This window comes from Strigops habroptila, chromosome 6 (genome assembly GCF_004027225.2).
Source record: "Strigops habroptila isolate Jane chromosome 6, bStrHab1.2.pri, whole genome shotgun sequence".
NCBI classification, from domain to species: Eukaryota; Metazoa; Chordata; class Aves; order Psittaciformes; family Psittacidae; genus Strigops; species Strigops habroptila.
Window position 1 is genome coordinate 74,434,281 of NC_044282.2, and position 15,708 is coordinate 74,449,988.

Here is a 15,708-nt window from a genome sequence, read left to right on the forward strand (position 1 = left end):
GACCAGGTTGCTCCAAGCCCCTGTGTCCAACCTGGCCTTGAACCCTGCCAGGGATGGGGCAGCCACAGCTTCTCTGGGAAAGGTCTGTGCCAGCGCCTCAGCACCCTCACAGGGAAGAGCCTCTGCCTCAGAGCTCATCTCAATCTCCGCTCTGGCAGGTTAAAGCCATTCCCCTTGGCCTGTTCCTACAGACCCTTGTCCAAAGCCCCTCTCCAGGTTTCCTGGAGCCCCTTTGGGCACTGGAGCTGCTCTAAGGTCTCCCCTTCAGGAGCCTTCTCTTCTCCAGGCTGCCCCAGCCCAGCTCTCTCAGCCTGGCTCCAGAGCAGAGCTGCTCCAGCCCTCTTCTATGATTTGGGTTCAGACAGTTCATGCAAAGAATAGTTGTCATGTTTTCCTGAAGCAAGAGCAGACTTAATGCCGGGAACCCTTCAAGTCCCTGATTCATGTGTTTGCCATCCCATTTTTCAGAATGTGCCTGAATGCTGGAGATCCAACCCCAGTCCCATGCCAGAGGCTCTTCCCTGTGCAGAGGAAGCACAGCTGCCTCCTCACTGTGTTTGGATACACTGAAGAGAGCCCACTGGGGACCAGCTCCCGGTGCCAGGCGTCAGGCCTTCTGCATAACAGGACAGCTCATTGGAACATCCATCTCTGCAGACATCCCACCCTCCATGGCGCAGCGGAGGTAACAGCAGAGCTGGTGCTTCTATTCCTTAACTTCTCGTGTCTCACGGAACTTGCCATTGCTTGCTCCAGACATTTCTATGAACTAATTATACAGGCATATGTGGGAGAATAGCTCATCTGTGAGTTAAAAATCCATAATAATGCTGGAATAGGATTAAATCACAGAATCGCAGGCTGGTTTGGGTTGGAAAGGACCTTAAGACCATGCAGTTCCAACCCCCTGCCATGGGCAGGGATGCCTCACACTAGACCATGTTGCCCAAGGCTCTGTCCAACCTGGCCTTGAACACTGCCACGGATGGAGCATTTACCACTTCTCTGGGCACCCTGTGCCAGCGCCTCAGCACCCTCACAGGGAAGAACTTTTTCTTTATATCCAACCTAAATCTCCCCTGTTTCAGTTTAAACCCATCACCCCTTGTCCTATCATGGCAGGGGGGTTGGAACTAGATGATCTTAAGGTCCTTTCCAACCCTAACTATTCTATGATTCTATCAGTACAGTCCCTGATGAAGAGTCCCTGTCTGGCATCCTTGAATACGGAATTCTAAGTCCTTTTGGTCTTATTATGATAACTTTGTGGGTGGAAATTACATCCAAATAAACACCATTTCAGTTAAATTGTCACCCTGAGGGCTTTGTCCAATGCTCCATCTCTGAGCAGAAAGCGAGAGACCAGAGCGGGGTCCATCGCAGACACATGCCAAGTTCAGCTCTGTGAACTGCTGCCATTTTCCCCAGCACAAGCCACGATTCAACCAGAGAAGGTTGGATCTGCTCGGCTGGCTGACCCAAACTAACAGGAGTGACTCGACAAGTTTGTCTCTTCTGAAAACATCTCCCTCCTGTGTTTTTTTCAGGCCCAGCCCCGTTTATGCATCGTCTGGTGGTTAAACCTTCCGCACCCCCCGGGGAAGGCGCTGACGGCTCCAGCCTGCGGGGCCCGAGGAGAAGCCTCCCCCCACCCCGCATCCCAGCCCCGCACTGCGGAGCCACCCGGGACGCTCCGCTCTCAGCGGTGAGAGGCGCCGGAGGGCGGTGACCGGTCCCTGCGGCATCGCTCCCGGCTTTTGGGGAGCTAAAAGCGCTGGCGGGGAGGCGATGGATCACGGTGCGCACCCACATGTCTGTCACGATGCTGCCGGAGCCCGGCCCGTGGGGGGCATACGGGGATGAGGGATGGGGAGATGCGGGGAAGGGGGTGTGGAGGGATGCGGGAAGGGGGGATAGAGGGATGTGGGGACCTCCCCACCGCCCGTTAACGCGAAGGGCCTCCCGCTCCGCCCGGCCCCACCCGCATTCTCGGCGCTGAACTTTACCCGACTTCTCCATCCCCGCTCCGCCGCCCCTCACGCCCCGCCTCCCGCGCTGCATATTCATGAGACCGCACCCAGCGCCGCGCCTCAATGGCTGTCCAGCGCTCCCCTCCCGTTCCTATTGGCCGGCGGCCCTGTCACTCAGCGGGGCGGGGCAGGTGGCCGCGCCCCGGCGGTGACTCACCAGGGCGGGGAGGCCGGTCCCGCAGCGGCGCAGCCCGCGCCCTCCCCCCGTAGCCGGCACAGGCACAGCCCAGCGCCGCGCACTCATTGTTCCGCCACCTCCAGGCACCATGGACGAGACGGACCAGTCTCCCCTGGTCTCCTCCTCCTCCGGGCCAGCGCGGCCGCAGCAGCCCCAGTTTAATTACCAGTTCGTGCTCGACGACGAAAAGGAGGAGGAGGAAGAAGAAGAGGAGGAGGAGGAAGAAGAAGAGGACGAAGACTTCGACGAGCAGCTGGAGGTGATGGAGAGAAAGCCCGCCCCGGCTCCCGCCGCAGCCCTGCAGGAGCGGCCGCCGCAGCTGCTGGACCTCGGCGGCCCCACCGAGCCGCCGCGCCCCGCTGCACCGGAGCCACCGCAGCCCGACTGGAGCCCCTTGGGAGCCGTGTCCTCCTCCTCCTCGTCCGCCACCACACCGTCCCCCGCGCAGGAGCAGCCCTCGGCCCCCGCCCGGCCCGCTCAGCCACAGCCGCCCAAGCCCGAGCCCGCCGCCGCCGTCGTTCCCCGGAGAAGAGGGTCCTCCTCCGGCTCGGCTGGTGAGTGCCTCCGCGCCGGGGCCGGGGGGGGGCGGCGGCCGGTCCTCGCCGGAATCGCCCCGCTTTGGCTGCCCGCTGCCCCGACGGGAGGTTCCCTTTGTCTGCCGGCCCGCGGCCGCCTCCTGCGGCATCGCTCCCTCCCCTCCGCCGCGCCGGGGCGCGGCCCCGCCGCAGCTCATGCGGGAGAAAGGGCCCCCCCTCCCCTTTGCTATTTTTATTTGTTTTCCTTTAATTTCTCTTCTTTCTCCCTTCTCCCCTCTCTGTTATGCTAACGGCGGGAGGGGGAAGCGCCGCCCCGCACATGGGCCAGGCAGCGGCCGCGGTGAGGGAGGGGTGGGATGCGGGGATGCAGGGGCCGCCCGTGTCCCACCGGATCTTTCCCCGGTGCCAGACCTGCCTACCTACGGCGGCTGCTGCATTCCCGTCCGCTGGCCCGGCCCGACGCGGCGGGGAGGGGCGGGCAGCCCTGCGGCGGGCAGCCGCGGGGAGGAGGGGATCCAGATACTTTAAATCTTACTCATTTTAACCAAATCGCCTCGCCGGGAGGGGCGCGGGGGAGGAATTGAGCAGCAGCGCTGCCTACCTCCTCCCCGAGCCTGCCTGGCGGGGCAGGGAGCCAGGCGGGAGGTGCGGGGATGGGCGGCTGCGGGGCTCACACAGCTGCCGGCCCGTGTGGGAAGCGCCGCGCTCCGGCCCCAGACAATGAATCCTAAGCCCCGAGAGGGAACGTAAACTAGTGAAGTACGTGTGGAAGCACAAAAGACGTGCTGGTTGCTGTAGGTGTGGCAGCGCTGGGAGGGGAACGCCGGCCTCGCGTCCTGCGGATGCCCATGGATGGCCGCAGGTATCATTTAGGGACATCACCCCTTGATGTTGGGGTTCTCCGAAGCTCAGATCCGCTGCAGTGATGGGTGTGCTGCTCCCCGAACAATTGTTAGTGCTGCCGAAGTGCTAAACCCCTTTTTGAAGGTCTGATCCAGGAGCATGACTAATGTGTTGCATGCGGATTGTGCCTTGGCTCTGCTTTTGCTTAGTTCAAAGTACAAGAGCTAACGTGAACCCATTAAAACAGCGAAATGAGGCCATTAAAACAGTGAAAACAAACAAATCAAAGTGCCTTACGATCATGATGGTGCATTCTTATTCATGGCTATTGTCATATTGGTACGTTGTATGGGTTTTAAAGGTGGATGATTTCAAGCAGAACTTGATGTCATGGTATGAGTGGGCATAATGCTCAAGACTTCGTTAAAAAAGGCGTCTGGAACAATAACAGAAAGGGCCCGTTGTTAAACCTGAATTAGATTTCGTTGGGGAGGGAGTTTCACAATGCATTTCATTTGCATATGTGGCAGGACTTCATGGTTAGTTGTGCTGTTATCTTCCATGAAGCCTACTTTTTTTGTTCTTCTGGTAGCTGTGTAGCAATATGCCGAGGAGATTGTTTCTGCTTCCACCATTTGGAGGACAGATGATGACAAAAGCTTGCAACAGACTTAAGAGGAGGGACCCTCTGTGATGGCTGAACAGAATCTTTTCTTTTGAGTGGAGCTCTAGAAGGTTTGAGCAGAACAGAATGGAAGGAATAGGATGAACCAAATGTTGCTGTTGCTTTGAAAAGTAGGGCTAAAAGTGTCATTTCTAGAGCTGATTTGTCTTTCTGACCCCTGAAGGATAAGGCAAAGAGCACAGTAATTCCTGGAATATTTCTTTATTAGAGTAGAGGAGACCTAACTGTGAGAACTGAGTAGTGTAGGCTGAGAAGAGGTGTCAAAGAGTTACTTTCATTTATCAGTGATGATTAATTTGGAGCTCTGAAGTGAGGCCTGGCGTCAGTGGGAGGCCTGGTTTCCAAAGACAAGTTGTTGTATGATGAGCATAATGCTCATCTAATGAAGGGTTGGAGTATTAGATGCTGTCTGAAATACTTGCTGAGAACAAGTTTTTTGGACAAAAGCATCGTCTAGTGATGTCACGAATACTTTGGTCCTCTCAGATGCAGGGGTACTTAGTTTTGAGTGTTAAGTATCCATTTAAACATCATGTAATTTTCAGGTTTGCATCTAGTATCTATCTCAGTCAACACAGTGTAACATGTAACAGTCTTGCAGTAAAAAGGGGCTCCAGGAAAGCTGGAGAGGGGCTTTGGACAAGGGCCTGTAGGGACAGGCCAAGGGGAATGGCTTTAACCTGCCAGAGGGGAGACTGAGATGAGCTCTGAGGCAGAAGCTCTTCCCTGTGAGGGTGCTGAGGCGCTGGCACAGACTTTTCCCAGAGAAGCTGTGGCTGCCCCATCCCTGGCAGTGTTCAAGGCCAGGTTGGACACAGGGGCTTGGAGCAACCTGCTCTAGTGGAAGGTGTCCCTGCCCGTGGCAGGGGGTTGGGACTGGGTGAGCTTTAAGGTCCCTTCCAAACCCAAACCAGGCTGGGATTCTGTGATTTTGGAGAGCCCCCAGTCTGGAAGCCTGGCTCTTTGATTTAGTGAGGATTTGAGACAAATAACTTTGAAATTCTATTTCCCAGAGAAGGAGCAAGTCATACTGCCTTTAGCAAGTATGCAAAGAATAGCAGGGATTCTTTCATCTGCCACAGTAGGTCTCGGTGCTGCTTTTTGTCAGTGTAACAATAGAGAAAATGTATGGACTACTTGATGACCCATTAAAATGTATTATTTATACATCTGGATGTGTATTAAAAGTAAATCTTTGTAATTACTATTAGTTACATACTTGGGAGTATGCAGTATCATTGTTGTAAGAGACTGACATAATTCTGTGTAATGCAAGCCTCTGGCTGTGTATCAGCAGCTACCTTCTGAAGAGCTAATCAAATACTTGCTGGAGAAGAAAACAAGCAAGAGGACTGCAGTGAAACTTAAGCTTTCCTGGATTCTTTCCGGGTTTTCTTGCTGTTCGTTGTTCTGTGGGTAGCAGAAAACACAAGTAATCTCTTGAGAAGAACACTTAAATCTTTTGATTACCTAAATTTACATACAGTGAAAAGAAAAGTGAATGCGAGGTAGTAGTACGTATGTGGTAAAAGTAATGCACTTTGGTTTTTTTCTTGTCCAAAGTAAGATTAACCAGTAAACTACTATGAGAAGACTCCACTTTCCACCTTTAAAGCCCTAGATCCTGCAGCACTAGATCCTCCTTTTAAAGGGAGGTCACATATCACTCTTCTGGAAGAGCCTATGGTATTTTGAAGTTCAACTGCACTTAGAAGAAACCCCTGTACTAGATCCACCAGATGAGCAACCAAAGTGAATAAAGCCATTTCCTTGCGTGTCAGCTGCCTGCAGCTCGGCCACGGTTCAGTACATAGGCAAATGTTGTGGAGGGCCAGTTATTAGTCTTGTTTTTCCATTTAGTTTTGTAGGACTTGTTTGTAATTCGTCAGTGCTGAGGAGAGGTTTCGTGAGCAGTTTGCTTCTGTGCCAGACAGTGTCAAGCAGAGGTCAGCAGGGATGAGGATGCCGCAGGCTGTACCAGGAGCACACACACTGTGCTCTGTTGGAGTTCACCCTCACCGAGCTGACCCCGGCTGCAGTAGGTGGGGATTAGATGGAGCGATCTATACCTGCTTCTGCCCACTCTATAGTGGCGATATTCAGATCCTGTCATTTGTATTTTATACAAATTCTGAAGCAGCATATCCACTTCCAAGCTTTTTACTGTGCTGCTGAGTTTTCTGGTGAGCTGCTATGTATGCACAGACACATACGCAGCAGTTGTGTGGATTTTAAGGACGGAGTGCAGCATGACTTGGGAAAAATACAGCTGTCCTTGAATACTATCACTAGTGACTTACATTTGCACCCTTCATTATGTTCCCACTGATCTTCAGTGTTTGAGGTGCAAGATCCTTTCTCTTGCCAAATGCAGTCAGTGAAGCTGTAAGGGAGGTGGTCACAAGCTGGATATAGCAAACATAGAATGTGATTATTTTTATTTCTATTACACAGTTTCCATTCTAGTGACATATGAGGAGGACAGTAACCAGCAATTCAACTGGTTAATAAAGCTGCTATCCTCATTGTGTGTTTCATGTTCCCATCTAGGTGAGTTCAACAAGGGCATCACTTTATTTGGTTTTATTTATTGTCATGTACAGTGTCTGACACGATGGAGCCTGAGTCTGTAATTGAGCTGGTATGAAATTTTCTAAAGCCAAACAGCTATTTCTTCTGTTAACCAGAGGTATGTGCAAGGATACTGCCAAGTTTGGTGGGATATTTGCTTTGTGTGTGTATCCTCTCAGTTGCTTTCCAGGAGAAAACCACACAGCTTCCACCTACCATATAATGATGTAGCCCTCAGGGAAGTTTTGAATTGCACTGGGAGTTTTCCCCTTGGAGATGAAATCTTACAAACCACAAGTTAGGAGACAGTGAAGAAGTACTGTTTGTTTGCCCTTTCCCCCCCCCCTTCCTCTCTGTCTGTACTTAAGGAAGTTTGCAGCGTGCCTACAAAGTGACCACTGTCTTGTCCACCCTGTTGGTGAACACTGAACCTCTTTCTTATCTTGTAGGTTAAAATGTTTAACAACAGCACTCCTGTAAGTTGAGGACAGCATGGTCAGTGGTTTTTCTCCTGCTGACTGGTGCAAAGTTGCTAGGAAAGTGTCAAGTCCTTTTGCAACAGCTGATCTACAGATGGGTTATATTCTTCGGAATATAAAGGCCAAGAGACTGAAACATTGCAGCTCGTGAGGAGAGAAACAAGATGTGGTTGTAGGCAATTGGCATGGTGAAATGACAGTTTAAAAGTAGATCTGTGATTGGAAAAATATAATTTCAAAGTGGCTTGCAGATGCATTTTGTGTTATTTCAGAAACTTGATGCTTTTTTGTAGTGTATTGTGAGGTTATCTTCGCTTTTCCTTCCTCTTCCTTCAGTGCCCAGGATGGGAAGGAGGAGGATTTTAGCCAACTGTGTGCTGGGCTGCTGCAAAAGGAGCATGACCAGAGGTCGAGGGAGGGGATCCTGCCCCTCTGCTGCGCTCTGGGGAGACCCCCCCCTGCAGTCCTGATCCAGCTCTGGGGCAACAGCACAAGAGGGACGTGGAGCTGCTGGAGCAAGGCCAGAGGAGGCCCCGGAGCTGCTGCGAGGGCTGGAGCAGCTCTGCTCTGGAGCCAGGCTGAGAGAGCTGGGCTGGGGCAGCCTGGAGAAGAGAAGGCTCCTGAAGGGGACACCTTAGAGCAGCTCCAGTGCCTAAAGGGGCTCCAGGAAACCTGGAGAGGGGCTTTGGGCAAGGGCCTGGAGGGACAGGCCAAGGGGAATGGCTTTAACCTGCCAGAGGGGAGATTGAGATGAGCTCTGAGGCAGAAGCTCTTCCCTGTGAGGGTGCTGAGGCGCTGGCACAGACTTTTCCCAGAGAAGCTGTGGCTGCCCCATCCCTGGCAGTGTTCAAGGCCAGGTTGGACACAGGGGCTTGGAGCAACCTGCTCTAGTGGAAGGTGTCCCTGCCCGTGGCAGGGGGTTGGAGCTGGATGAGCTTTAAGGTCCCTTCAAACCCAAACCAGGCTGGGATTCTGTGATTTTGGAGACCCCTCAGTCTGGAAGGCTGGATCTTCAGCAGAAGACATAGGCATCATTCTGCTAACCCCAGAGATCCATATTCCCATGCTGTTAGCATTCTGTGGGGACTTTCCTGTTTGCCACCCGATTTTGAGGGCGGGTGGTGGCTTTGCCTGTTCCAGTGTCTGTTTTACCACACCCAGCTGCTTGGTGGCTCTGATCAGATTAGTCCAGCCTTTGTGTGCTGGGAAGAAGGTATTTGAATAACAAAGGCAGTTAACCTACAACTTGAGGCATGTCTTGGTGGGCTTGAGTTATGTTTCTTTGTTTTCTGTTAATATTTTGAATAAAAGAAGCCTTTCTTTTGAGTCCTGTTCCTATAGTAACTGTGAAACTCATACAAAAATTAGCAGTGCATAGTTCAATCTAAACACGTCCTTCAGGCTCTGGATATTTTCTGAGCGAGGAAATAGTTCTTGGGCTAGAAAATAGAAAGCAGTGTATAGCTTACAGATAAATTGTCCTCAGGTATTCAGAAATGCTTATGCATGAAGTAGGAGGAAAATTGTGTAACTATCAAGCTGTATTAGAGACAAAAGAAAAAAGCTATTATTAACAAGTAAAAAATAGTGATCTGAGACCTATTCCAAGTAGAACAGTTGAGTATGTTTCCATGTGGTTATTTAACTTCTTGTCTTATGATCTAAACCAGGAATTACTCCTGTTATGCTATGAAAACACATGTTATTTTCTACTTGTTAAGACTGTTTTTAGGGCAGCTCGGCACAGCCAGCACTGAGATCACCAGGCTGCAGCCATGTGACACAGGTTTGGTAGATAGCTTTTGAAACTGCTATTTCCATCAATAAGAGCTATTACAACAGCAGTAAAATAATGAGCTTATTAATATTCACAAAGCCTGAGAAAATCAAGTTATTTCAGTAGCGTGTTTTTATGTTTCAAATGGAAATAATCTGCTGCTACCTGTAGCTGTCAAAACGCAAAGATTTTAAGTTAGAGATGCTTCCAAATTACTGCTTTTCCCCATGGTTTTTAATGGGTTTGTCTCCATTTATTGATTTCTGATACATAAAGAAAGAGTACTTCTGGTTTTCTCCTCCTTAGTGCATTGGTGTTAGGAATGCCAGGTTGACCCTCCCTGCTTCTGCTGGAAGGCTTCCTTTGTGTCTTAGGAATGTACTGTGAACTTTTAGTTGCAGCTTCTTAATGAACTGGGCAATCATGTCATCAACTTCATCAGCCAGGAAGCCTGTGTTAATTATGGTGTCTTTAAATAAGACACAAGGCTGAGATAAATATAAACTTCTCTGTTGCCAGTTAAAAATGATTTAGATGCTGTTGGTCTAATGTCAAAATCCTGCTGCTCCTCCAGTTGTTACTTGTTTGTGACAGGTTTTCTTGAACTCTGTTCCCTCTTTCCTGACAGAAGATGAAATTTCCTTAGTGCCTTTCCTTCTGTCCTTTGTGTGTGATAAGGAAATGAATGCCAAGTAAAACAGATGAAAGAGCATGTGTGAGGCCTTCAGAAGCAGGTTGTAGCTGCAGAACTGAAAGGAACAAGCAAGGTCTGGAGCAAGCAGAAAAACATGTGTGGTAGTGGTGGAAGAAAGGTTGCTTCTTTCTTGGTCTTCAGCCAGGTCTTCAAGTATTCATGTGTTCAGCTTGAGAAATACTGCTCAAAGGGCAAGAGGATGAATTTCTAGTGTGTTAAACCCACGTTTTCTTTAAAAATCACATTGTTGGACAAGAAAATCAGTTTTCTTTTGTATGTGAGTTGTATCTAAGTGCTGAAAACTGAAGTGGGTTGCTAAAACCTGTATTGATCAAAAATCTACTGCAACCCAGGAAGCGCAGTGCTGCTTGACACCTGATAGTCTTTGTTGAGGAGGAGGACATGAGGACAGTGTGTATCATCTTCACATCACTTTATCTGTTATTAAAAGACACTCTTTTACAACTGCTAATGGCTATAGCAAATCCTCTGATGAATGCCCTTGTTCTTTTGAGGTGAAGATATCTTATGCATCAAATCTGTTTTTTATTTTACAGACTTGAAGCTCTTATATCAGAGGCTTCTCACGCAAGGTAATGTGCTGGGAAGAGATGCTAAAAGAAATCAGTAGCAGCTCTTCTCCATTCTTTAAAGATTAATTTAGCCAATCAATACATTCTTCCGCAGTGATAAAGTTGCTAATCTAAATACTGCTTAATTTGTTTAATTGTGGGGAAAGGGAAAAATTCCATCTGTACAAATCAGTGAAAGGGAATCTTATGATTGGTATAATCTCTCAAATGAAATTGGATAATGTCTGCATAATGATAGGATTTGCATGGCTCTTCAGACCTCCTGCCTTTGAATAACTTCTGCTGTAATTATTAGATTTTTCTGCTTTGTGGCTCTGCCAGAACCCAAATTTGTTACTTCAACAAAATGAAAGAGGCTGGGCATTAAGGAAGAGTTACTCAGTTTTTAGAGGAATTATCTAGTATTTCTTTGGTTGCAAATACTGCCAAGGACTGAATACTTATCTCCAAAGCCATATCTAGCTGGACACGTGTTTCATTTGGGTAGATTGTTTCTTTCTGCTTCTTTCTTTTTAATTAAATATATTAAATTGGTGACTGTAAATGCTGGATCTCTAAATGTTCACATCTGAGATTGTTCTAAATTCATTCTAAGCTTTGCTATTATTTGTGATTGATATATTAAATACAGTTGTGGTTGTGAAGTGGGTATTTCAAGCCATGGGAGCTGGGCTGTGAACAGATGAAGCTGATTATTTGGCCACCTGACTTTAATGAAGGGAGATACTTACCCACCACCTGATGCTGGCTCAGGAGGCAGAGTTGATGTGATCAGGTCAGTTGATTCACTTGGGGGAGAAGGTGCAGGCCCTCAGGGCACAGTTAGTTTACAAATAGTGCCATTCGTGCGGGAACTCAGCTCATGCTCAGAAGCCAAATAGCTTATCTTTGTTCTTCAGAGGATTTAACTTGCCTGGTGGTGAGCCACTGTGGATTGCTGGTCTGTGATAGGTATGTGCATCCCGGTTCTGAGAATTCCTTGTTCTTTTGTCATGCTTGATATAAGGATAATGAAAAGTTTCTTTGGAGCTTTTTTCTGTGTTTATTTAGTTTTAATAACAAAATATGCCAGATAAAATACTGTCCCTGCTCTGAGGAGTTACAGTGACCCTCATATGGATGAGGGACTTTTAATAGGAAGTGGCATTATAGAACCATCCTCTGGAATGCTGCTTGGATCCTGTCCATAGTGTTATTGATCAAAACGTTTGGTGCAAGAGTGAGGTGAGGCTGGCAGTGATGTGTCTGAAGTATTTAATGACCTTTTCAGAACACCCTTGTAGCGGGTACTGAATTTGGCAATGTGGGAATTGTAATGGAAAGAAGCGTGATAGAACCAGGACTAATGTACCTTCTTGCTTTGGTTGGCAATTGGGTATTGCAGGGCAGTGGTACTGTCTTGCTTTTCCCTCTGCAGCTGATCAGAAGATGAAATAACATATACCTTACCTCTGTCCTTGTGCATTCCACAGTATCTGCACTGCTGGCAACCTGCCTCAAATGTAGTTTTTTCCAAAAGAGGAAAAGTTGCTGCAAGTTGGACCATGTAAATATGATATTGGGGGGGGAAAAACCGCCAATCGAATCAACCTTGCTTAATCCGGTTTGTTTATAGGTTTCTGCTTAGACAATAAGAAAACACTTTGCTTCTTGCTGGAGACTTGTGTTTCCATAAACAGAATATTGAAAGCAACATTGTTTGAAATGCTTGTTTTGAACTTGTTTTCTTTACTCCAAATAACATGAAGTAGGAAATCTCCTGTGCAGCACAGTGCAACTTACTCTGCATGTGATGTGTGATACCAGTTTGCAGTAATTTCCATGCAGACCTGGGATGACCTACAGCTCCCCTTGTTTAATAATCAAACCTCTTGGATCCTTTTGTGATCTGAGCTGTGATACCCTCCAGATGTTAAAAACAGAACTCCTTTTTACACTTCAGTCTTCAGCAGTCTCCGTCTTCTGCAGCAGCTTGTATGCTCTCCTCAAAGACTTCCAACCAGTTTACAATCTGAGTTTCCTAAACTGAGAACTTCTCATTATAAACTTACATGTATAACTGAAAAGCACCTAATTATTTGCTGTGGCTCTGCAGCCTGACCTAATGATGTGAAAAGACGCTATTAATAGTTAATGTACTTTTACTTGAATGCCTTGAATATTTGGTGAAATAGCACATTTAGAGCAATTGCATCATAAAGGGAGATGATTTAAATGGAGTTTGTGTAGGCAGCTGCTTTTCTCAGGAAATTCTTGTGAACTTGGGTGCCCTTGTTTCCTATTGCAGTAGGAAATTAGGCATCCAAGAACTCGAGTCTCCTTGAAGTCACTTAATTTAACTTTTAAATAGCCACATATGTTGTTTTTGACACTTTATGCCAAGAGGTAACAATTTACTCATAATAATTTGACATCAACGCACACAGGAGGGAAAAAACCCAACATGGCAGTTTCCTCCCTATGGTTATGAAGTGTGAGAGTGCTGCAGTGGTGCAGCAAAAGCCTTTGGAGCTTTAAAGCAACAGTGCAAAAGCCTTTTTAGCTTTTTGTAGCTCTTTAATCTGTAAAAGAGTCTTCATGGTGATGTTTTGCTTAGATAACAGTTTCAGATTAGAAACTGGTTTGACATTAGAAACGCTGCTTGGGGCGGTCTTTGCTGTGGATAGATGAACTACTTGGTGCATTGAAGAAGGAGACAGTTTCTCTTTCAAATCTGCCCCGGAGGGATTGCTGCAAATGCAACTTTGAGGCTACAGATGAGTCATGTCACAGATGCCATTCCTTTGAGTATTAATTTCAGCCTGTTTTCTTTTGTTGTTAAATATTTGTATGAACAAGAGAATCAATGTCCTGTTGTGTCTGTAAGACAGACACAGGTAGGTCTGTAAGATAAAAGCAGCCCCTGTCTCATTAGTTTGGCATTTTTCTCATGTTCTAAACATGCAAAGGTGAAGAGGATCCTTTAAAACTTTATCCTTACCAACTGGTGGGGATGTTTGTCTAAAGAATAGCATCCATTCTCCAGCAAACTAATCCAGGAAATGTGATTTTGGTTTCTGAAGACTGAAACTGCCATTTAGCAGCTTAATACAGTCTCCTACCAAAGTTTGACTGTGCATGAGGGTGAAGTTTACTCTGTTTATATGTAGAAAATACAATATTTAGATTACTTTTTTTTCCCTAATGCTTAGCTTGTACATAAGAATAAGGAGAGTACCAGAACAATAAACCTGCCTTACCACAGACCTGCTTGTGTGTGGAAGGAGTCACACGTGAGAGCAGATGGGAGGATCCATTCAGTGACCAAGAATACAGTGATGAGGGATAGAACATAGAGTCATAGAATGGTTTGGGTTGGAAAGGACCTTAAGATCATCTAGTTCCAGCCCCCTGCCACAGGCAGGGACACCTCACAGTAGACCATGTCACCATGTATTTGGGCAGCCTGTGCAGTTTGAACCCATCACCCCTTGTCCTATCACTACAGTCCCCGATGAAGAGTCCCTCTCCTCAGCCTTGTAGCCCCCTTCAGACACTGGAAGCTGCTCTGAGGTCTCCATGTAGCTTCTCTTCTCCAGGCTGAACAGCCCCAGTGTTCTCAACCTGTCTCCATACGGGAGGTGCTCCAGCCCCTGATCATCGTCATGGCCTCCTCTGGACTCTCTCCAGCAGCTCCATGTCTTCCTTATGTTGAGGACACCAGCACTGCACACAGTGCTGCAAGGGGGGTCTCATGAGAACATGTTCTTGCTGAGTTTTTATTTTTTGTGGCGAGACTTCAGTCCTGTGCTTTCTATTGGCAAATATGTTTTGGGGGTGGAAAGGCAGTTTTTCCATAAATTGCTTTTTTTGGAGTTGTCAGTTTACTACTTTTTCATTTAAACATTCTCCAGAAATCTTTGCAGCTTTCTTTTTCTTACTTGTCTGGGAAGTCTCTCCATTTATTTCTCTGCTTTTTATCCAAAACTTTGATATCCAAGTTTTATGCTGGTAATACCTTGTAACAACACCAGTTAGTGGGCGATCAGCAGAAATTAAAATGAGAGTTAAAGTGACACCTCTTTGCATGTTGGTGCCAGGTTTTTGTTTTCAAGCAAAACTGAAATCTCTTTCTGTTGGTGGAGCTTAAGTTTTAGCTGAAAACTTCGTACAAAGTTTTAAAGTATGAGAGCTTGTGCTAATGAGAAGTTACAGGGTTGTTTGTGGGTGGCCTCTTATTTTGTTTTGGGGAATATTTAATTTGCAAAAAGCCAAGGTAAAATTTGCAGAATGTTTTTGGTTAAAAAGGGGAATTTGTTCAGAATGAATCACTTTGTGCATCACTTTGGCTGTTCCTTGAATGCTCTTCTTTTCACAATAGGGGGATATGTTCATATACATGGATATTAAATTAAAAAGCCAGAGGAGTGTGTGCTAATGAGCAAAACGAACGTTCTCTCTCGTTAGGCAAGCAGCAGTCATGCAGCACTGGTTTGGTGAAGTGTGGGTGCATATGCTTGAATACAATGTTAGTGATTTACTGTATGCAGCAACATCGTCTGGGCAAGGTTGAGTCTGTCCGTAGAGTTCTCTTTAACAACCATGGATTGGACTACTCCAGTAACATGTAAAGTAATCCGTAACTAACACAAAGTAACACCATTCCCAAATAGGAGCTCTGCCTTTCTTGTAACTGTAATGCTCAAGGCATGAGTTACTAACCTGCACCATTATGTGTTTTTGGCAGGTAAAATTTGGAGTAAAGCCTGATTTCTCCTGGAGAGTCAGTGTTCATTTTGAGCGCTCATTCTTCTGTGATTCACGAAACAAAATCTGTCTTCTGGTGGAAACAGTAATGGAACAGTTCATCTTACTGAGTTAATTCTTTTAATGATTGGTAAAAACTAAAGACTTCTTAGATTTCTGTCTTTGGGTGAAGCTCTGCTGTAGCAAAGGCCCACTTTGTGTGTCAGGAAAGGAGATTTGAATATGCACCTTTACTAAACAATTTTGCTTAGGTTATATATTGTGAAATGTTACTTGGTTCTGGTAGTAGTGTCCTCCTTGTTTGTTTGGATCACCTGCTTTCTGCCATTGGTAGGCAGATAGGAAAAAGCCACCCTCAGTGAATCTATCCTCCTCACCTTCTTTTACAAACGAAGTTTTCCACTGTGTGCAATACTCTATTACCAAATTTACTACAGTTGTCAGGAGTTGCTAGTGCTACCATTGAGCAATGGGTGGGAAGAGGCAGTGGTTCTCTGGAGTGTTCTGCAATGCTGGCTGATGTGGTTTACCTGCTCCTTGGGGTCTGCCTTTGAGCCTGGGACAATCTTGCTCTGT

At 47.0% G+C, this 15,708-nt stretch overlaps 1 protein-coding gene across 2 annotated transcripts in view; it reads left to right on the forward strand.

The window, feature by feature from the left end:
* The first annotated feature begins 2,183 nt into the window (after positions 1-2,183).
* RTN4 (reticulon 4) overlaps positions 2,184-15,708 on the forward strand; it is a 48,401-nt gene continuing 34,876 nt past the window's right edge. Inside the window, exon 1 of one of the 2 annotated variants that reach the window (XM_030489278.1) lies at positions 2,184-2,762. In XM_030489278.1, the coding sequence (XP_030345138.1) occupies positions 2,297-2,762 (466 nt within the window). In that variant the 5' untranslated portion in view covers positions 2,184-2,296. The remainder of the gene's footprint in view (positions 2,763-15,708) is intronic. The other variant, XM_030489277.1, reaches the window with a different exon arrangement.